Consider the following 24,136-nt stretch of genomic DNA (forward strand, 5'->3'; position numbering starts at 1 on the left):
AATCTTGAGCCTTGTGAGTTTCCGTCGCGGCCTCTGCCGGCTGAGTTTCTGTATCAGGCTAGTCAGCGCTTGCTCTCAGTTCTTTTCCAGCCTGAGTGACTCTACTTCTTTCCCTGCAACCATTATGTCTCGGATCCTCAAATCGGTGGATTACGAGGTTTTCGGCCGGGTTCAAGGTGAGCAGCGGAGAACGATGCGAAAGCTAAATATTTAGGAAAGGGGAAGAGAACGGCACTGGCAAAAATAGCTTCAGAGTGCACGAACTGCCCTTCTCGGGTTACAAAGAAAAGCTGGCAAGGAGAACCGTTATATAAAGCGAATTTAATTGCCAGATCACGCTGGACGTGCTTGCTCAAAACAGTTCTGTGCTCAATTTGTCTTAAAAGTGAATTGAAGAGCCGGCAAGGGTCTTGCACGTGCGCAGCAGGTGCAAGAAAAGGCACTCACGGTTTCCATGTCCCCAGCTCCATTAATGCTGCCCCAGTTACAAGTTATCATTACCTCCTATGCTATCTTCACAGGAGAGCTGTTCACCTGCTTACTAGGATTAGTATGTGTTTTAAAAACGGGGGAGATAAAACATTTTAAACTGGCAATGAAAGATTGTATTATTAAACCCTCCTTCATGCAAAAACTAGTCATCAGAGAGAATAGTCTTTTTCTTAATACATTTTATACATAGGGATTTATCCATATCAGCCATCTTTCAAAACTGCACAAGCACACTTTAGTGAAATACAAAGGCGTAGGAACAGCAACAACTTGACCGATATATGTGTTCTCTCTTCAGGGAAAGCACTGTAAACTATTTTTTTGAGCAGTGATTTTGGATGATGATTGTGAGCATTTGTACAATGCTTTGGATACATATTTTCAGGGAGAGTTTAATTTTCTTGTTGTTTTCATAGAACTCCACTTCAGCTCAAAATCAGTCATTCTGGGTAAAATGATGGTAGATTTGTCACTGAAATGACTGCACATACAAATAAACCAGGAAAGAAAAAAGAAATGGTTATTTATATAACTCATCCTACATCTTTTTCTCTCTAAAAGAGCTCATCAAAATATGGCCTTCTCTGATATAGGGAGCAAAGAGTTAAAACCACAATTATAAAAATAGAACTCAAATGCAATATTCCTAATTTAAAACAAAAAAGTTAAAATATGACAACTAATCTAAAATGAAAAGCAGAGGATTAAAATTGATTGAGTGCAATAACAGAACCATAATAAAAGAATAAAATATTTTCCTGTCAGGAAAATAATATAAAAGTAGACACCAACTGGGCTTCTATGTAGGACATACCACAGTTAGGAATCCAGCCCTTTAAGAACATGCAAGTACATAGCTGATATCCACATCTAAAAGATGTGGAATGGAGAGTATGTCTCTACATGTAAAGAAAAGCCATATTTCTCTTTACATACATCAGTACTTCTGAATTGCTATACAATTTGGATGCATTTTGTAAAATGATATGCATTCTCTCTTTGTATATGATGAATCTATGTAATAGTTCTGATTTAAATATTTTCTATCTACATGACAAATTTATTGTATTGCAATTCCATTAATTGCTAAATAAATTATTTGTTTGTTTGTTTATTTATTTGTGTAATTAATTTATATGCTGCTCATCTCACTATCCAAAGTGACATATTCAGTTTCTGAGTTATGATTATATAGTGAAAAACTTGATTTTAAACATATTTATATAAGTGAAAGATAATTGAATATATTATTTTATTAAAATATTTTTCCTACCCTACATATAGCTGAGTAAAATCAGTAGTACAGCAACCTAGTATCGTAATAAAAACACAGATGATAAACTGTGATAAGTTTTTATTTTGCTCTGTTTATCAGTTCTTTATGATCCCAAAAGAAAGAACATAATAAGAAACTATACAACAGCTTTAGCAAAAACAACTGAATATCATAGTGTGAAATTATTTTCCAATATTACCTGCCCCAAATATAGTTCCCTAACCCAGATGTGTATCTCACTAACAGTAGAGGCCAGTTAAGCAATATTCCACTGAATTCTGTTGCACATCTGGATCTCACTGGATCTATCCATTGTTCTATCAATTTTATTTGTTTTTCAAAAGATGTTATTCTTAATCATTTTTCATTTTACAAAACCTATCAAATTAAAAAATGTATTGCAATATTTGATTGGTTGTTATAATGTTGTTTTGTAAATGCAAATGAAATGTTGCTCCTTAGTTTGAGCAAATATTTATAATTTTATTTTCTTCTTTCTCAGGGGTTTGCTTCAGAATGGTAAGGCAGCATGAAGTACATCATCTTTGCATCACTTCTCTGTAACTTTTTTGAGAATAAAATAGAAAGCCTATGTGGAGACATCAGAAATCTGCAATGCCAAGTTTCTGTGTTAATATGGAGAGTTAAGCATCATATAACTGTAGGGTATGCTTCAGTAGAAATCTTTTTACAGTAGAACCCTGATTTTATGACCATTAGTTATATAAATACCCTAATCTGTTTAGTATTTTATTGAGCGACATATGAAAAGAGGTACTTTTAGATGAATTTAAGCACTGTACAAGGGTCCCAGGTTACCTGGAAATCTTGCATTTCCCATTATCCATATTTAAGATTGTGCATCCTGGAAAGATGGGAAAGCCCATCTTTCATAATAATCAAGAAACACAAGCAGATTCTGTCCACTTTCCAAAGCAAAGTAGAGATTGTTGAAAGGTTGGGAAAAGGTGAAACAGTGACAATATTAGCAGGGGCGTTTTGAATTGGGAGATCTACAATTTTACAACCAAAAGGAAAAATGCCTTCTTGCATTTTCAGCAACGCGGAATGAAAATGAAAAAATGAAATGGAAAACAATGATATGTGAAAAAAAATCAGCATTAGAAAATACTTTTTATGCAAGGTTTTTCCGAATGAGATGTCTTGGTGAACAAGAAATGATTAAATGGTAATCCTCACGTTAAGGGAAGCTGAGGAAGGTTAGCATAAATCAGGTTTCTCCACTTTGGCATTATGTAAAATTTATGAGCTGATCGGACAGGTACTCAGTGCCTGAGACAGAAATTCACAGATTTCAAAAATGAGAACTTTAGTGCTGCAAATATTGATAATACTGTTATTATTTCTGGATCCTAATGTATAGTGCATTAGAAATTGTTTTGCAGTGGCTAGAAGATCAAGAGGACTGTGATGTTGTACTGTTCTGTAGGATTTGGCTGCAAAAAAAAATAACTAATTCTCTCAAGAAATAATTTTGAAACATTATAAATAAAATGCAGTGTAACCATTTGAATGGACATAATCCAAATTCTTTTGGGCACAGAGTGCAAAGTATAGTTATTTGGTTCTCACTTAAGAAAATAAATCCAGATGAATATTTGTTCAATATATGAATTTCCTCTCTCCTATCACAGAAGAATCCTTTATGTCTTATCTTGAAATTGTTAGTGCCAGGCTCAGAACAAACTTATCTTAAAAGCCTGGCACTTAGTGTATCTTGAAGCAAGTACTGTATAAATCATAGCTCAGATCTTAAACTCCATAACAACATTTGCAGCATTCATGTGAAATGCTTCATTAGAGGACTTTGATTGGGCAGGATGTCTAGAGAAGATGAACAGCCTAGTTGCAAAAGATGTCATATTCTTGATGGCCTAAACTGAACAGTGTTTATAGTAGTTATCTGTGCTGTGTTACACACAGAACGTTTTTTCAAGCAGGCATATTTCTAAATAGTTATCAGATGGGGCAAGGCTATGTATTAATTTCTATGTTGAGGTTTTTTTCCCCTTACTTGCTTCAGTTTTTCTGCAGAAATTTGTATAAGTAAAAAGTTGAGGGCTTATGTTATTACCTTATTCTACTGCATCAAAAGGAATCGGAAGTCAGTGCTTTTCTTTTTACTTTCCTTATCCTACTCCACGGGTGTCAAACTCGCCATGTCACGTGACATGTCGCGACATATCGCAACTCTTTTTGCATTGCTGGCAATGGGGTGGGGGTGGCTTCGGTATGATGAAACTAGCCCGCGGGCCAGCAGTTTGACACCCCTGCCCTACACTTTTCTCTTTTCTCATTATCTTCATTTTTCTTTGTATTTTTGTATTTTATATGTTGATAAACTAATAAAATATTTGAATCTAGAATTATAGGGGTGGGAGGGATGTTGGAGGTCTTCTACTCCAATACCTTGCCCAAGGCAGGAGTCTTTATACAATCCTAGACAAATGATTGTCCAATCTTTTTTAAAAAACCTGCCCTGATGAGGCACCCAACCCCAAAAGGAAGCTATTCCATTGATTTATATTTCTCACTGTCGGGAATTCTTCCTTATTTCCAGGTTGAATCTTCCTTTGGCAAGCTTCCAGCCATTGCTTCTTGTCCTTCTTTCAGGTGCCCTCATCAATAAATTGATGTCCTCTTCCCTGTGACACACTTTCAAGTATTGAAAGACTGCTATCGTATCTCCCCGAACCTTCTCTTCATTAGGCTAAACTTACCCAGTTCCCATAGCTGTTCATTTTATGATTTATCCTCCAGAACCCTTATCATCTTTGTTGCTCTTATCTGCATTTTTTGTAGGGCCTCAACATATTTTCTGTATTGTTATTGGAAGAGAAAGACCTCATTTTGCAATAGTTCTTTCTTCAGGACAGATTCCAGTCCATGTTGGTTGGCAGAGAGCATGGAGCAATAGGCCTTAGCTTTAGGATGTACTTAGGGCACTATCTTCTTCTGCCTCCTTTTTAATATATACAAGACATGAAGCCACTGGGCAAGTTATTCAAACATCTGTGTGACTCTTTAATATAATTGTATCTCTTATTTTTGGAAAATGCTCTGAATATATTTTTAGAAAACCATCCCACACATCTCCAAGGTCCCTTCCAACTCTATCATTTCTGTGCAATGGAAAGCATGAGGTTAATTCTACTGCCAAATCTAAAATAGCAGAAACAAATTTAAGATGTTACTGGTCTTTTAGAGGAAGACTCTAAAAAGCAAATCATATTGAATAAAACTGAAGTTTTGAGTCTGAACTGTACAGGTAGTCCTTAATTTACAATCATTCATTTAGTAATCATTTGAAGTTACAATGGCACTGAAAAATTGACTTATAACTGTTTTTCATATTTATGACCGTAGCAGCATCCCTGTGGTCACATGATCAAAAATTGAATGCTTGGCATATTTATGACAATTGCAGTGTCCTAGTGTCATGTGATCAGCATTTGGAACCTTCTGACGAGCAAAGTCAATGGGAAAGTCAGATTCACTTAACAACCATGTTACTAACTTAACAACTGCAGTGATTCACTTAACTACTGTGGCAAGAAAGGTCGTTAAATGTGGCAAAACTCATTTAACAACTGTTTCATTTAGCAATAGAAATTTTGGCTCAATTGGGATCATAAGTCAAGCACCACCTATATTATCACAGTTTAAATCCTAAATGCATGCTGACTATATCTTCTTTTTCTGTTTGTTTTCTAAACCAGTACACAGAGGATAAAGCTAGAAAAGCAGGTGTAGTTGGCTGGGTTAAAAATACCAGACAAGGAACAGTTACTGGACAAGTGCAGGGTCCAGAAGAAAAAGTGAATGAGATGTAAGTACATGCTTTCCTTGGTGTGCTGGCTAGCTTCATTAATTGCTGAGTTTGATTCAAATGGTGGTGCCAATTAATAAAGAACAAGTTTTCTAGGGATGATGATATTTAAAACAATTCACTGAACCAAACTTTCTTCAGAAGAAAACCAAATTGTGGTAATGAGAACTTGAAACCTCAAGCAAGCTATAATAGGAATGGAGTACTAAAGTACAGTTCAATTGAAAGGTCTTAAGTTTCCATCATTATCTAAACTTCCAGAAGGGAAGTACAACTACCTTGTTGGTACCCTATTTTTCTAATACAGCTAGTTGCTGTACTTGTTGTCATTAATTGTGTTTTCTTTATATTTAATCTTAATCACATATTTTCTACTGTACTTCTGATTTTTATTATTAGAGCGTTTATATCTTTTGCATTTTCAGCTATCAGAGTAGTGTTATCAATATAGTGCAGGTTACTGATATTTTTTCCTCCAATTTTAAAATCACACTTATCTTCTAACTCACCTTCTCGATAGATAGATAGATAGATAGATAGATAGATAGATAGATAGATAGATAGATATACAAAGATATACACACAGATACTGTATATGTATATACCTGTATGTCTGTAAGGAACGGCTCAAGGCTACTGGTGTGAATTTTCCTCCTTATAGTTTGTGATCCATTGTATTTCAAAACAGGGTTCCCCAACCCCTGGGCCACAGCCCACTACAAGGCCTTGAGTCATTCAGAACTGGGCCATGAAAATATCGGGTGAGTGTGCAGATCCTCACTTGCGCAAGCAGTGGGTGAACATATGCATTTGTGTTCCATTTGCATGAGTAGCAGAAATGGAGCTTTGCGCGCGCCTGCTTGCCCTCCAATCATGTGGATTCATCCTTTCTCCTCCACCTGTCCACAAAGCCAGGTTGGGAAACACTGCTTTAAGAGAGAAAAGGACCACATTTGTGCTGAAGGGAGATAAAAGAAATGCTGAAGGCAAAGGGTGTGCTGTTGGTGGAAGAAAGAAAGGAAATTATTGTAATGGAATGTGTGAATGACCTTGGGTGTCCAGGGGAAAAGAAGCTACCTAGGAAACAATCAGACAAGAAAGGAAGGAGCCCCCAGTGGCTTAATGGGTCAGAGAAAAAAACTTAGGAAAGAGCCACCCTACCTGATTAGTTAAAAGTGAGATGGGAAGTCTGTACCTTCAGACCTGCACAAAATGTAATGTGGTAAAGTAGTAATAGCTCATCTAGCTGTGTTTACTGTCTGGTTAACCTGGAAGGGCTGACAATTGTATTGGAGAACTAAAGCCAATTGTATGTGAAGGAGGCGAAACTAAAGTAGTTGGTGAAGTGAGCAACAAGACTCTGAAATTATTATAGCTATGAAAGTAGTAGCAGAGCCTTATAACCTCCCAACCTTTCCAGAAATGCAGACAAGCTACAGTCAGCCAGCATGAAGTAATAGTTATCCTTCTTACAAACTAATGAGGACTGAGAAGTGGAGAAGCAACTCAGTAAAAGGAAACACAAGGCTAATTCAAACTTCAGCAGGACGTAACTGTTAAAAGTGGAGGATAGTATAGGATTAAATGTAAGGTAAAAGGACATTAAGCCCTGAGTAAAAGGAACAGAATTCCCAGTGCTTTAAAATGAAGATTAGGAAAGAACTGTTTAACATATTAGAAGTATATGTTTTGTATAATAACTTTATGTACATATCAAACTTTATGTATATATCTGCTTCATAGTTTCTACCATAACTTAATTGGAATCTTTCAGTACGTAAAGAGAATAAATAAGGGGAGAGCAAACAACCTTGTTCACTTCTTTGCCATGTTCTGACTGGACTGTGGCTTCCTGACCTGGATATAGGTTTTGTATGAGGACAATGAGGTAGAGGTGGCGCAGTGGTTAGAATGTAGTATTGCAGGCTAATTCAGTTCACTGTCAGGAGATCGATCCTGACTGGTTCAAGGTTGATTCAGCCTTCCTTCCTTCCTTCCTTCCTTCCTTCCTTCCTTCCTTCCTTCCTTCCTTCCTTCCTTCCTTCCTTCCTTCCTTCCTTCCTTCCTCAGTAAAATGAGGACCCAGATTGTTGGGGGCAATATGCTGACTCTGTAAACTGCTTAGAGAGGGCTGTAAAGCACTGTGAAGTGGTATATAAGCCTAAGTGCTAGTCTTATATGCCTGAGATGAAAAGGTTGGGAATAGTTTAAGATGACAGTTATTTGATAGAATTAATGGCGGAAGGTTCAATTATATGTTTTCGTTATTTTCAATTTCTTCTTTATTTCTTATTTTCTATCTTTGTTCTTATGTGTATTTTATTACATTAAAAATTTCTAATTAAAAATGTGTTGTCAGATTCCTGTTTTCCTAAAGATATTCCATAGGTTAATAATGGTTGACACAATGAAAAGTCTTTCTATAATCATCAAAGCACATGCTGACTTCTTTTTGGTATTTTTTAAATGGTAATTAATTTCTCAGTTATCCAGCATGTATCAACAATAATGTCTTATATTGCTTGCTTGACCTTTTCTAAAGCTAGTTTGAACATCTGGCTTTTCCCTTTTCATATGGGCTCTAATTTGGGTTGGATGATCCTAAGCATTGTTTTGCTAGCATGTGAAATTAAGGGTGTTGTATAATAGTTTGCATGCTCCAAGTCTCCTTCTTCTGTATTGGAATGTAGGTTGACTTCTTCCAATTGATCGGCCACTATGGCTGTCTCCAGATTTGCTGGCATAGTTTGGTTAGAACCTTTATCACTTCTTCTGTTGCTTGCCATATTTCCATGGGTATTGTCAGTTCCTGTTGCTTTCCAGTTTAGTAACGATTGAAGTGCTGATCCAGCTTCATATTCTAGTAGTAGTGTTTCTTGAAAGTTGGGAATATCTCCTAAGAATCCTGGATGTTGACATCTTTTCTGTCAGACTTTAACTATACTCCTTCCATCCTTGTTTGATCTTCTTTGAGGCAGTTAATCTGTCCGTTAGCATCTTTTAACAAATTAATCTGAGGTTAGAACTTCCTTCATGAGTTCAGAGATCTTTTGGAAGACTTCTTTTATTTTTCCATATTTGATACTTTTACATCAATTGTTCTTTTCTAGGTTCGGCTTCTCTTCTGGGCAGTTTCGACCATTTGTTCTGACTTCTAGTTTTTTTTTTCTGTTTATCTTCAGTAGGTTTTTTTTCACATTCATTATTAACAACTTGATTTCATTCAAGGGTTGTTCTTATTCCGTATTCAGGACTTCAAAGCACTTCGCAATGTTCTCTGTGAAAGTACTGGACATATGCTCAAAATCATACTGTGGAAACTGCTTAACCTGGACCTTGTATATGAGTATCATGTTAATCCCTGAGCAGATTTTTGCTAATTGAGCTCTTCTACCTCCTTGGACCAATAATAGAGTTAATTTGGTTTCAGTGTACTCCATGTATGTACAGACTTTGTTTTAATTTTTTGAAAACCATGTTAACTGTACACACACACACGTATATACATGTGTGTGTGTATGTGTGTGTGTGTGTAAACCAAAGCCTCCCAACCCAACAAGAAGGAATCCAGCCTAATTTGAATTGAGTCAATAGGAAAAGAAACACAGAAACTTGAAATAAGATAGAGTGGGCCACACCCTTCTTGAGTCCTTTATATTTGATAATATTCTACATAGGACATGATTATCATAGCCCTGAATTAAAACATTTTTTTGTTGAAAGGAGAGAATATGCTGTAACATTTTATTGTAAACCATGCTTGTCAAATATAAGTATTTTAAAAGCCAAATTTTAAATCTGGCCATTTGCCAAGAGCAAATGGATGAGGGCAGAATGGAGGCTTGTTAGTGTAGTTCTTGAAAGAAAGGAATCAGTGCATTAAGCCCTGAGAAAACAAAACAATAAATCAAAACAATTCTTCGTTTTATGAGACTGATGAGAAGCAGTTACAACATTGGAAATTGGTATAGCTATGCTAGGATCACTGGTATAATAACTCGTGAACATTTATTTGGTGATTTGGTTTTAAGATACTGATTTTTCCAGCAATACACAGCTAAGATTAGAAATCAGAATAATTATATTTTACCAGTCTGGTATTCTTCAGATATGTTAGACAACAGCTTAATTGTTTCCAGTCAACTTTATCCAATATATCTGGAAAGTATGAGATTGCTTAAAATTCTGAACCTTCCAGAAAGGACTAGAATATTAATGTTTGTTTTCTGTATGCCATCATAATCTGCATAGATTCCCAAACGTTTAACAGAATAAACTATTAAAACTAAAGCAATAGTAAAGAACAGAGAAACTGTACATTGCAATAATATAGATGGTATCCCTCATCATTCCTCAAGGGCTCTGAAAAAGTTCTGCTTTTACTAGTTTCTAGGAAACCAATGGATTTGTATGTGCTGATCTAACTTTTTGGGAAGACTGTTCTATAACTTGGAGGCTACAGAGGAAGAAAAAAAAATCACTATCCCTGCCCTCTTAAACTGTCAGCAATGGGGAGATTTGTTGGGGAACATGCACTAGATGTATAATTTCCATAAAGAAAATGTGACCCTGAAAGTCAAGCCATGTTGAAATTTATGGACTAAAACAGCACTTTAAACTGAACCTTTGAACGTATAGGCAGCATTGTTAAGACCCTCTGAAAGGGAATTTCTGTCACAGGCTGCACCTGCTTAGTCCTGACCAGGGTAGCTCCAAGCAGTCTTTGCTGCTGCAATTAAGCTAAGGCAATGAGCTTGTGCAGGGCTCTTCATGAGCCCAGGGTTTTGGTGATTGATGACTAAATGTATTATTTAGCTTTAAAATGTAATATTTACGTTCACTTTATTTTGTTAAATATTCCCCAATTGCATTTAAATCTGGCTTGAGCCACATTAGGCTGTATGTTGTAGACTGCATATTTGATCCCTCTGGTTTAAATGATTGACTTCAAGATATGCTATAACTGGCTACATCTATTTTTCCCAAAAAGAAGGTTGGAGTCAAGACACCACCGCTTCTTTAAGGGCAACTGCCATCACCCTATATCAGAGAACTATTGATTACCTTCCAGACTATTACCCCAGCCACCTCAAGGAGTTTGGATGGGAATGAATCCAAGCTATCAGTGTGAAAGCACATTTAGCTCCTATTCACTGGAATCTATAGGTTAAGGAGTCTCATATAACACTGCAAGAGTTGACACCATTTTAGACTCTGTCTACGAGGTATTAAAACTATGATGGATATAAGCAAAATGCTGTGACAAGAAGTTACAACAACCAGACAGCAACTCTTCTTGCTCTCTAAAAAGAAGAGGCAGTCTTACACAAGGCCACTGTATAACACTCCTCTGACAAGTAGAAAAGTATGAGCACTTCAGTGCTATTACTGCCACTTTATAGTTCAGATGTGAGCTTGTCAGATTTATGCATTTCTATCAATGAAGACTTGAAAACGGTATTGAGATATAAAGTTCCAATGCTCTCAGACATATGCCCTTCACTTCTTACCATTCTTTGCTGTCATTGCAAACATGGCTTAGTAATGATAATTGGTATGTAACATCAGCTTCAGTTCTCATAGCAGCGAGGCAGCTCCTAGCCAACCATGGCTGATCTTATAGAAAAGTCAGACATGGTTAGTTCTTTGATGGGGGATTGCTAAGAAAACCCAGGACTTAGGCTAGAGGGGGATATTAAAAAAATCCCAGAAAAAGCAGTGACAACTCAGTCTTATACTGTTAACAAGAAAATAGCATGGACATGTCCATTGGCCATAAGAAGTTGATCCCAATTTCAAAGAAGTTTTACCTTTTTTCATCAGCCTCAGACAAGGTTTATGCAAGAGCTATAGAGTAAAGAAACAAACATTTATTTGGTGTTCTATGATATGATAATACAGGAAGACATTTTTATAACCAACAAATCTACCATCAGTAAATTGCAAAAGGCATTACTTAGAACAGCTTACATCCTGCGACCATACTTCTAAAACCACAAAACATTAACATTTGCCCATCCCCGGCCCTTGGGAAGGTGAATAAAAATGCCAAATCCAATCTGAACATCTGCCTAACTGCGACACACCATTATGCTAATAAAATATTAATACAAATTAATAATTAAAAATAATAGACAGACAGACAGACTTCAAAGGACAGACCTGATAGATCACTGGGTCTTTTTTTGCCATCAGTTTTCTATGTTTCTATGCTTATGGCACTGATCATGCAGTTTTTGTAATTGACTATTGTAGATACATATGAAGCATATATGAAGCTGTGCACTAAACGCATTATTCTAGGGTTTATTACAATACTTGGCATCCCAAATACTTAGCAGTTTATTGCTATATATAGTTAATTAAAATGCACTGTATGCACTGGATTGATTGGGCTCTTAGGGTTTATTTATTTATTTATGAGACTTATATACTGCTTTAAGTGCAAGCACTCTCTAAGTGGTGTACACCAGTAAGCAATGTATATATATATTTACATTGCCCCCAACAATCTGGGTTATGGGTTTTATTTTTAAACTTGCTAACAGATCTCTAGATGGAGCTATTTGATGGATAATAGTAATTTCTGAACTGCAGTCTCTTTGGATGCCTATGCATTTTAAACTGCTCTGCAGTGAGCTTTGCCTCTTTTTTCAACATGAGACCCCTTTTCTCTTGTTCCTACATTATCTTCATAGAGAGACACTCTACCGGTTAAGGCTGAGGCAGGATCCACATTCTGAGAACTAAGAACATGACAAAGCAAACAAATCAGCCCAAAGCTAAAATGCCCACTTTAAAGAATGTCCTTGTCCCTACTACCTTGCCATAGTCTTTTGGAATGCAATTCCTAATATGTAGCTCTTCCCAGAATCCCTGCTCCCAGATTGAGTTTCTATTTCTTTCTGAATGCTTGGTGACACTTCAAAACAAAGCACTGAGCTGCAAATGCTAACAGCCTTGCTTAGTGACTGCCTCAGACAGAAACTATGCAATTATGAAGGTGATGAAAAAGTAACCTTGTGACCATTGCCTGCATTTACAAACTTCACAGGTCTGTAAAGTAAAGGAAAGTTGAAGTAAGATTGCATGCACAGTCACAGTCACAGTCATGTGTTTTTTCACTTAGTGACACTTAGCTTAATGACTGAGTTTCTGGTTCCAGTTGTGGTCATTAAACAAGGATTACTAGTCCTCACCAATCTCTTTTCCCCCTTCTCTTTTGATTTTTTTTAAATTGAAACTGAGCAAAAGAAAACATATAGTGTTCTTATTTAGAGCACTGTATTCAGCAGTTCACATGAAACTATAAATATTTAAATCTGTATTTTTATAAGAATACATATAAAACATGGGGAATAATATTTGTTTCCACCACACCATACATAGTATCAAAGGTCAATTTATTTTAGCACACTGACTTAAGAATACAATAATAGTATCCTAAACAGTGTTTTATTTTTTGACAATTTATAAACATTCATTCTTAATATTCTCACTCTTGTGCCACCAGGATATGTTTCATAGCTAATAGTTATCACTCAAACCCACTGAAAAATTGCCTTCCAGTCATTTGTGCTATCTGTTACAAAAGACTATTTCTTTGCTAAAAAATGATATCCAGTATGGCCACAAATACATGTGTTTATAACATCATTTTTAAATTTCTTCAACATTTTTACTGCAAAAATGAAGTTTTCCAATTATTTTCATAAGTCACGGCTATACTTCATAATCCTTAGCAAAAATGGAGCTGTTGCACTTTTTGCTATAGTAACCTGCAGAAGTATGATAGGCATACCTACATTTCCTTACATTTACAATGCAACAATTCATTGGAAGACGCAGGCTGCTTGCTGGAGGTGGTGGTACATTTATCTCATAGGCCAGGGACCAAATTCAGACATGATTTTATTGAGTTGCAGAGGCTGAAAGAAATAAATGTATTCCTGAAGAGTATTGCACCTGATGAACAATATGAATAGAGCTATTTTTGATAAATACTGCATTTCAATAGAATTAAAACCATTGTCTGTCTTTGCATGATGCTGGCTTAACAATGGTTGACTTAATTCAATTAATCCAGTATCCTGTGATATATTGAAACTTTATCCAACCCCACAGGCTGGATTTGCAAAACCTACTAAAGTACAGATAGTCCTCGACTTACAGCCACAATTGAGCTCAAAATTTCTGTTGCTTAGTGAAACAATTGTTAAGTGAGTTTTGCCCCATTTTACGACCTTTCTTGCCACAGTTGTTAAGTGAACCATTGCAGTTGTTAAGTTAGTAACATGTGGTTAAGTGAACCTGGCTTCCATGTTGACTTTGCTTGTCAGTAGGTGGCAAAGGTGATCACATGATCCTGGGACATTGCAGTGGTCATAAATATGAGCCAGTCACTAGGTATCTGAATTGTGATCACGTGACCATGGGAATGCTGCAAGGGTTGTGTGAAAAACTTCAAACGGTCATTAAATGAACTGTTGTAAGTCGAGGACTACCTGTAAAATCCTTTGCATTTTGGTCTATCAGAATAGTTTCATCAACATAGCTCAGGTTATTTTTTTTTTTTATTGAAAATTTTTATTTTTTAAAACATACAATCATTTATAAAAATACAATAAAATTTTAAAATAGAGAACCCCCCCCTTACCCTCCCTCCCACCCCCACCCCCCCTCCCTTCACTTCCCAGAGCAGAATACAGGGTTAAGAAAAAAAAAGAAAAAGAAAATTATAATAATTAAAAAAAAGAAAAAAAAAGAGAAAGAAAAAAAAATATCATAATTAACCTTTAACTCCATAACTTATAAAACAATTCTCTATAATATTTGATATTCATTCATAAAATAAATAAAACTTTTTAATTCCATATTTTTTCTGAATATAATCTATCCACCTTCCCCATACAGTAATATATCTTTCTTGTGTATGATCCTTTAAATAAGCAGAAATTTTTGCCATTTCTGCAAAACTAGATACTTTAAATATCCATTCTTCTAAAGTAGGCAAAGAATCTTTCTTCCAATATAGACCTACTAGTAACCTTGCTGCAGTTAATAAATTCAACATCAAAGTAGTTTCTTTTTCATTTAAGTCAACAAAAATACCAAGTAAAAATAGTTGAGGAGTAAACTTTATCTTCTTTCTAAAAATCTTTTGAATGTTCCACCAAATCATAATCCAAAAAGCCTTTACTTTTTTACAATTCCACCAAATATGAAAGTATGTCGCATCATTATTGCCACATCTCCAACATTTGGGCTGTATGTTGGAATACATACAAGATAATTTTTTAGGATCTAAATGCCATCTATAAAACATTTTATAAAAATTTTCTCTCAAATTTTGAGCTTGTGTAAATTTAACATTTCTTATCCAAATTATCTCCCATAAATCCAATGAGATCGGCTCCTGTATATTCTGAGCCCATTTAATCATACAATCTTTAACCAATTCTGTTTCCGAATCTAACTCTAATAAAACATTATATATTCTTTTTATATGAGCCGGACCTTGGTTTTTAATCTGAATAACCAATTGTCTATCTTCTAGTGTTATTCCCTCTTTCTTGTCTACAGTCCATCTATCCATTATTTGTAAATATTGAAACCATGACTGTAGAATATTTTGCTGCCTTAATACATCTAGGGATTTCAAATGCCAATTCGAACCAGAACAAATTAACAATTCTTTATATGAAATTTTATCAAAATTTGTCCCCTTAGAGGTTCCCTCAATTGCATGTCTGGGAATCCCCCAGATAGGTATTTTATAATTTAATCTATAATAATACTTCTTCCAAACACGAAGTAAGGCATTCCTCAAAATATGTGATTTAAAAGTCCGATCAACTTTCTTATTAAAAATTAAATATGCATGCCAACCATATATTAAATCCCAACCTTCCAAAAAAAGAATATCCATATTTGTTAAATTAAGCCAATCACTTAACCAAGTTAGGGCGGCTGCATCATAATATAATTTCAAATTGGGTGCCTTAAGTCCCCCTCTTTCTCGAGCATCCTGTAATATCTTAAATTTAACCCTTGGTTTCTTCCCGGCCCATATAAAATTATTGATACCCTTTTGCCATTCCTCCAAATTTGCCTCTTTTTTAAGAATAGGTATCATCTGAAACAAAAAAAGAAACTTTGGTAGAACATTCATTTTTACAGCTGAAATTCTCCCCAACAATGACAATTGCAATTTTTTCCAATCTATTAAATCCTTTTGGACTTTTGCCCATAGTGGTTCATAATTGTTCTTGTACAATTTTCCATTTGAAGCAGTTAGATATACTCCCAAGTATTTAACCTTTTTTACCATCTGAAAACCTGTGGCTTTAATCAAACTTTCCCTTTCTTTAACTGACATATTCTTAGATAATATCTTAGTCTTATAATTATTAACTTTAAAACCAGAAACATTCCCATACTGTGTTATAAGTTCTAATAAACCATCAATCGCCTGATTCGGCTGTTCCAAAATTAAAACCAAATCATCCGCAAATGCCCGCAATTTATACTCATTCTTCCTTATCTTTACACCCTTAACTAACTTCGATTCCCGAATCTGAATCAATAAAATTTCCAATGTTAAAACAAATAACAATGGGGATAATGGACATCCTTGTCTTGTCCCTTTTTGAATATTGAAATTCTCAGTCAATCCCCCATTTACAACAATTTGTGCAGATTGCTGCTGATATATAGCTTTAAGTGCATGTAAAAAATTATCCCCAAAATTCATTTTCTCTACCAAAGAAAATAAAAATTGCCAGTCCAATTGATCAAAAGCTTTTTCAGCGTCCAAAAAGATAAAAGCCACAGGAATCTGATTATTCTTATCCAAGTACTCAATTAAGTTAATAATTTGTCTAACATTATGTTTCATATATCTCCCTGTTATAAATCCTGCTTGATCACTATGAATCAAGTCTTTCATAACCTGCATTAATCTATTTGCCAAAATTTTTGTAAAGATCTTATAATCAACATTCAATAATGAAATTGGCCTATAATTCTTAGGCTCTGTAAGATCCTGATCTTCCTTCGGAATCAGTGATATAAAAGCTCTTTTCCAAGAAGGAGGAACTTGCATACCCAACAAAATACTATTAAAGAGTTCCTTTAGTGGCTCTATCATTTCTTCAGATAAAATCTTATAATACCTAGAAGTCAGTCCATCTGTTCCAGGAGACTTTCCAACCTTTAACTGCTTAATAGCTAAGCCAATTTCCTCCACAGTAATTAAACTATTCATCCCATTTTGTTGTTCCTCTGAAAGTCTAGGAAAATGTACTGATTGTAAATATTTATCTATATCCAAACCCCTTATATTATCACTTGAATATAATTTTGTGTAAAAGTCCAAAAAGCTTTTTTTAATCAAATCTTGCTGAAAAACCTCAGTACCTTTATATTTTACTTTCTCTATAATTCTAGCTTTCTGTTTCTTTCGTAACTGATAAGCCAACCACCTCCCAGGCTTATTCGCATTGCAAAAAGTATTATGTCTCATATACGACAGATTGGTAGCCACCTGATCTGCCATCAACATGTTAAATTGTTCCTTAAGCATCTTTATAGATACCTTTAAATTATTATCAGTAGGGTTAAGAACCAACTCTTGTTCTTTTGATTTGATCTCTTCTTCTATTTCTCTACGTCTTTGTGACCCTTTTTCCCTAAAAACTTTATTCAATTGAATCAAAATTCCCCTCATATATGCTTTACTAGCGTCCCACACCATAGACATCGATGTTCCCTTATTCATATTTATAGTAAAAAAGTCCTTTAAATGTTCTTTACACTTTTGTACGAACTCCTCCCAATTAAATAAGTTCTCATTCAATCTCCAGGATCTTCTATTCCCGTCTTCCGAATATAACTCCATCCACACCGGACTATGATCTGACAATGTTCTAGGAAAAATTTTCACCTTCCTCACTCTAGGGAGGAAGTCACTAGTAATCAAAAAAAAATCAATCCTTGAAAATGACTGGTGTCTATCAGAATAAAAGGTAAAGTCTCTATCACTTGTATTCCTTTCTCGCCAAATATCAATAAGCTCCAATTCTTCCTTCAAATCAAAGAAAGTCATAGGTAATTTAGTTTGAATAAAAGTTTTAGAGGAACTTCTTTTGTCTATAGTTGGGTCTAAAACCCCATTCCAGTCACCCATCAAAATTACCGATTTATAATCCAACTGAGATATCTTGCCATGCAGCAACTTATAAAATTGTTTCTGTTGTTGATTGGGAGCATATAGTCCAACAATAAGAACCTTTCGGCCTTGTAATAATAATTCCACAAAAAGATATCTTCCTTCAGAATCAGCCTCAATTAGTTTAGCTGAAAAAGTTTTCTTCACATAAATTACCACTCCCCCTTTTTTCCCAGGGGCTGGAGCAGTAAAATGTGTGCCCAGACGGGAATTCATCAAAAATTTAGAATCCTTTAAAGTTATATGAGTCTCCTGCAAACATATCAAATCATTATTATGTTGTTTCAAATAATGGAAAATCTTTCTTCGTTTCTGGGGCACGTTTAAGCCATTAACATTCCAGGTCAGGAACCTGACCATCTCCACCGGCCTGGAGCCTCTGGAGCATGGCCTGCAGATCTGCTGTCGAAGATCTTTTTGGTCTTGCCCCTCCCACAGGCTCTGTAACAACCAAACTTTCACCACTCTTCTGCAACTGCTCTTTTTCTTTACGTTTATGGGCAGCTCGTGTCATCCTTTGCTCTTTTATGTCAGAATTCGGTGCAGCTTGTTCCATAACCATCATTGATGAGGCTCCTGCCATAAGAGACTCTTCCGTCATCCTTATTTGTGGAGGTGATGACAATCTTGTTTTTAAGATAGACTGATAAAAATCTCTTGCTTTGGAAACAGTAGTTAATCTGTGACGTATCCCTTCATAATTTACTATTATTCCTCTTGGAATCTCCCATCTGAACTGAATTTGACGATGTTTCAACTCATCAGACAAGAAAGTAAAATCTTTTCTGGCTCTTAAAATTTTTGGAGGTATCTCTTTTAAAATTATCACGTCTTGATCAGCAATTTGAAACTTTTGTTTGTAAAAAGCCTGTATAATTTCATTACGGATAGATCTTCTAGAAAAATAAATAACCACATCTCTTGGTAGATTTCTCTGTCTAGCAACCCATGAATTAACTCTAAAAATTTTTTCTATCTCATTCTCAATTATTTCAGGCCGCCAACCAATATTAGGAGCAATATCTTTCACAATAAGCATCTTTAAGTCTTCCTGAGGGTTCTCCCTCAGGCCTCTGATACGCAATGCGTGTTCCATCTCCCTATATTGTGAAATGATTTGTTCATCCTGTGTAATTTCTATCTTGTTCTCTACCTCCTGCATTCTAAATTCCATCCTTGATGCATTTTCAGTAATCTTTTCCATCTGGTCATCAATCCTTTCTATGTGCAGGGCTAGGCCCTGAAAGGCCAGAAGGATATGGTCTCTTACTTGTTTATTCTTTTTCTCCAATAATTCTTCTGTATTAGCCCTCTCTGCAATTATAAGATCTTTTACCTCCTCCTTAATATCCAAGGCATGCTGTTTTAAAGCATCTTGTAAATCATTAAGAGAAATTGCAGGAGGAGGAGGAGAAGGTGGAGGTGATTTTGGTTTCTGAGATGCAGGCTGAGGCATTGGAGAAGAAATAGGAACCTTAGGGGCGGGAGGCAGACGTTTTGAAGCCATTTTCTTAAGTTCCAAGAAGAAAGATTCTTATTGAAAAAAAAAAAAAGGCACAGTTCTTTTAAGTGTTCTTAAAAAAAAGAGAAAAAAAATAGAGAAAAAAAGAGGAAAGAATAAAAGCCAAATTCTTACTTCTGTATTTAAAGAGTTAATCTGTATCCAGGTTTTACTCTGTAATGCAAATCAGGCAAGAAAGACGATCGCCATTTTAGTTTTCACTTTCCCTTTCTTCTAAAGGGAAAGTGAACAAAAGAAAAGGAAGAGGAAACTTGCTGAAGTTAAAGGCACCATCAAACTTAAGCACAGTCTCTCCTGGTCTGCTCCGTCTGCTTTCAAATACTCACAAGCAGCTGGAAAAAAAAGCAGATGTGGAAGCGGCAACTTGCTTCATCCCAAAAACTTCGGAATGAAGTCTCCCTGGAACGCGGAGTTGCTCAGGCTCCGAGGGAGCTCTACCCTCCGATCCCCAAAATAACAGGAATCCAGGGGAGCTCTTACCTCTACCTGAGAGCTCTCCTCCTCCCTTTTTCCCAGGGAGGAGATTCAAGCCGCGGGACAGCTGATTGTCAAAGTCCCTGTCAATGCTGCAAATACTGTATATTCTTGCTTTGACAATATGCAAAACTGTCTGGCATTTATTGGGTTAATACTTAGCTTAGACTGGGCGGGGGAAAAAAGCCCGGGAAAGAAAGAGGAAGTAAACGTTTGACCTTCTCACTAATTGGATAATGTGACCTGTGACTGCATGAGAAGGGAGGGGTTGAGCAAGGAAAGCTTGATGCCAGCGCCCGGAAGTTCAGATTCTGGCATCAATTAGTCCAATGGTGACCGGCATAATTTGTAGCTCTGCAAATAAAGACTTTAGGAAACATGCCTGAAAGTTCTTTGAAGTGCTTCATTAGTCGGAACTTGTGACAGTCCCGCGGCTTTTACACGCACCAGGAACGGGCGGCTCTGTAAAACGCCGCCATTCGTCATCGCTGGAACCACCGGAAGTCAACATAGCTCAGGTTATTGATGTATCTTCATCCAGTTATAAAACAGCACTCATCTTCTTCCAATACAGCTCCCCTTAATATTTATTCAGTATTTAGATTGAATAAATAATTGTCTTGTACCTTTGCCAACCTGGAGCCATACTGTTTCACCATGTTCTGTCTGTACTGTGGCTTCCCATGCTTGTATATAAATGTCTCATTTATATGAGATGTTCTGGAATCCTATTTTTCTGAGTACTTTCCACAGCTTGACGTGACTGACACAAAGTTTTTTCTCTAATTGATAAAAGATGTACTGACCTCTTTGGCTTCTCAAATTATTCACCGTGCATCACATTATTGTCTTGTGTTCTTCATCCTTTATTACAGCCAACTTGAACATCTGAGATCTTTTTTTCTATGTGGGGCTCTAATCTGCTTTAGATGATCCTAAGCATTATTTTGCTAGCATGTGAAATTAAGGACATTGTATGATAGATTGTATACCCTGTTGAATTTTTTTGAGGTGGTAGGTATTGGAATGTAAACAGGTCTCTTTCAATTGGTTGATATTCCTCAGAATAGCTGATATAGCTTGGTTAGAACCTTTGCTGACTCTTTTTCTCTTGCCTGCCATATTTTAATGGGTATTCAATCTCTTCCTATAGACTTCCAATTTGGTAAAGCTGGAGTGTTGCCCTAGCTTTATCTGTTAGTACTAGAAATTCTTGAATTATGGAATATCTTCTAAGGTATCTTGGATGTGGTTATCCTTAGTGTACAGTATTTCAATATACTCCTTCCATCTTTATTTAGTCTCTTTTGAATCTGTTACTGCCCATCAGAGCCCTTTAGCATACCAATTCAAGATTGGAACATCCTTCTGAGTTTAAGATCTAACATTAATTGCATCAGATTGTGGAACCAGACTCTGCTCTCTGTTTAACAAAAATCCCAGTGTCCATTGGATAACAAATGATTCTTCCTTCCTTCCTTCCTTCCTTCCTTCCTTCCTTCCTTCCTTCCTTCCTTCCTTCCTTCCTTCCTTCCTCTCTCTCTCTCTCTTTCTTTTTTTCTTTCTTTCTTTCTTTCTCTCTCTCTCTCTCTCTCTCTCTTTTTCTCTCTCTCTCTCTTTCATAATTTTTTGCTGCTGTATTCTTGTTGGCTGTGTTCTTACAGTCAGGAACTGATGGTTCTAGCCAGTGTAGACATTATAAAGATTGTGATTCCAGAGTACAGATATTCCTCCAGGGCTGTTTGTCCTCATTTGAATGAAAGTGACAAATGCTATATGCCAACTAAAGACTTGACATAATCTTTTAATTAGAATTTTCTGAATGTGTCTTGGAAAATCTGAATCACAACATTTTTCTTGTTTTTTAAGGTCTTTTTGAATGGAAATGCTGCAAGTTAGCAAATACTAGCTTCTTCTCCACTGCTCCTTTTTTCTGAATTATAGCAGCATGATTTTCAACTTCTGTGCATCTGCCAGAATCCATTATTAACTATTTCACTTCCAACACTTCTAAATATTATGTAAATGTAACACATCCTCATTCACACTAACTTGCCAATTTAGACAAGGTAATATAATTTCCATGTAAGAGATACTGAAAGTATTTATCAGTTTAACACAATTTTAACACTACTGTCTTCTCCCCAAGACAGTAGTAAGATCATTCTGTCCCCAGGCTTACACAAGTCTGGGGAAGAAGGAGGCCAGATGTTCATTCTTAAAATTACAATTCTTATAATAATTAGTTGGCATGAAATGATTAGCACGATAGCACAAGTGCCAAGCACGTGCCTTTGGGGAGATGATAGAATTTCTTCTTTGTCTGCAATGCAGTACACTGGATTGGCTGCTTCTTCTGTAGCTACATGAAAGGTGAAGAAAGGTAAAAGATTATATAATGAGGAACCAACCAACTATTTTAGTGGAGTCAGAAGGAATTATATGGTTCAAAATTGGGAAAGAGATGTGCTCAGGTTCTATCCTATCACTTATTTATATATGTGGAAAAAATTAAAATGGTATTAAAACTGTGGAAAGAAACATCAATAATTTTAGACGTGCTGATGATACCACTTTTAGGTCAGAAGCAAGGAAGATTTAAGGAAACTTTTGTGAAGGTGAAAAATTATAAAAGCCTTTCTGATGTTTCTGACTATTTAAAATAATATTTGAATAGTCGGTGCCAGTCAGTAATAGATAGATCAAGGGTAGGCAACCTTGGCTCTTTTATGACTCGTGGAGCTATGCTGGCTCAGGAATTCTGGGAGTTGAAGTCCACGAGTCATAAAAGAGCCAAGGTTGCCTACCCCTGAGATAGATGATACTTTCCATATGAATGGTCTCTATCCCATGACATGCCTGCTACTTGAATGTAAGACTGTGACAGATCTAAATAGAATATTGTACTGTACAGATAATATACTGACAACAATGGTAATAGTATTGTTAAGGCCATAGGGGTTTTTCTAACTGTAAAAGATAAACATACTATATAGAATCTAGTTTCCAAACTTTATGAATCTACATTTATGAATCTACCAGCTGAAAACAATTTTGGGAATTCTCTTTCCTTAATAAATGTGGTGATGGGAAAGTACTGTAATCATACTTGTATATGTGTATGCTTTTAGTTATTATGTGTGCCTGTGTATTGATTTTTTAAATATTTTGATAAAAAGGCTTTAAATCAATATCAAATTATGTTCCTCATTTCCATTTCTTGTAACAACGCTACATTACTGCAATCATGTGATAGGTCTGGGACTATATAACAACTTTAATGCATATAATGACATTAGACTAGATTGATCAAATACTCAAGGGAGCCAGTATGGAACTACTCTATAGTTAGAATATCGACTTAAAAATGGGGAAACTCATCATTTTAATTTTCTTAAATCAAGTGTTAGCTCTCAGTAGCAGTGGAGGGCAGCAAGAGCAGAGCAAGAATCCATAGTTTCATCTGCTGAATAACAGGCAAAAATCTTCATAATCATTTTGGAAAGACTTAATTTCTTTCCCTTTTTTCCACTGCTGGCAAATTAGCAAAACAGAATTATAAGCTTAAAAAGCCCATCAAAACTGAAATGCCTAAAAAATTGATTCCAGAAGGAGGGGACAACTTTGCCTCTTATTATTACATACCTGTTGTGCCTCATCTTCCCACAACCTCCAGAAACATATTCTGCTCAATTGTCCTGCAGCAAGAGTTTTTTGTAAAAAGAATAACAACTGATTACTCTTCAGCATAATGTGAAACAAGTACTGGGCCAGGAGTGATGACAGAGGGATATATGGATTCTTTGTCTCCATTTTGTATAGCTTAAGATTGAACTGGATGCTTTCTGAGTTTGACTGTGCTCTTTGAGCACCAAGGACTTCTTATATTTTATTTCATGAATCATTTCAGCATCCTCTCATTGGCCTTACTACTGATTAATTTGTTTACATGGCCAGATATCTTTGTATTCTTACTGTCCTACCTTAATAAGAATGATTTTTTTTCTGTAATTGAAAAATGGATATCTGGAAAGTGGAAATCTACACCTAATCTAGCAGATGCAACAGCTGTGGCCAGAGCTGACATACATTGTGCCTAAAATAGTTCTCCTGCAAGTTCAAAAGATTTGTATGCATTATGAAAATATGGTTGCATCAGATTGATTAAAGTAGATGGTTGCTTAAATTATGTCATGTATTGTTTTAAATGTAATAAAAAGGACGCTTGCTGTCAGCATTTTTTACAATAAAACTACATTTTAAATTTTTTTAAAAAAGAGATACCTTAATCTG

At 35.8% G+C, this 24,136-nt stretch overlaps 1 protein-coding gene across 2 annotated transcripts in view; it reads left to right on the plus strand.

Annotated features, from left to right (window-relative positions):
* The window catches only part of ACYP2 (acylphosphatase 2), a 54,813-nt gene continuing 30,677 nt past the window's right edge, over window positions 1-24,136 (plus strand). The window contains exons 1-4 of one of the 2 annotated variants that reach the window (XM_039344334.1): window positions 1-176; window positions 2,271-2,287; window positions 5,509-5,618; window positions 6,307-7,055. In XM_039344334.1, the coding sequence (XP_039200268.1) occupies window positions 125-176; window positions 2,271-2,287; window positions 5,509-5,618; window positions 6,307-6,370 (243 nt within the window). In that variant the 5' untranslated portion in view covers window positions 1-124 and the 3' untranslated portion in view covers window positions 6,371-7,055. Of the gene's footprint in view, window positions 177-2,270; window positions 2,288-5,508; window positions 5,619-6,306; window positions 7,056-24,136 lie in introns of those variants that run through there. The other variant, XM_039344333.1, reaches the window with a different exon arrangement.

Source organism: Crotalus tigris, unplaced genomic scaffold, assembly GCF_016545835.1.
Source record: "Crotalus tigris isolate CLP2741 ecotype Arizona unplaced genomic scaffold, ASM1654583v1 scf7180000017903.3850313, whole genome shotgun sequence".
NCBI lineage: Eukaryota > Metazoa > Chordata > Lepidosauria > Squamata > Viperidae > Crotalus > Crotalus tigris.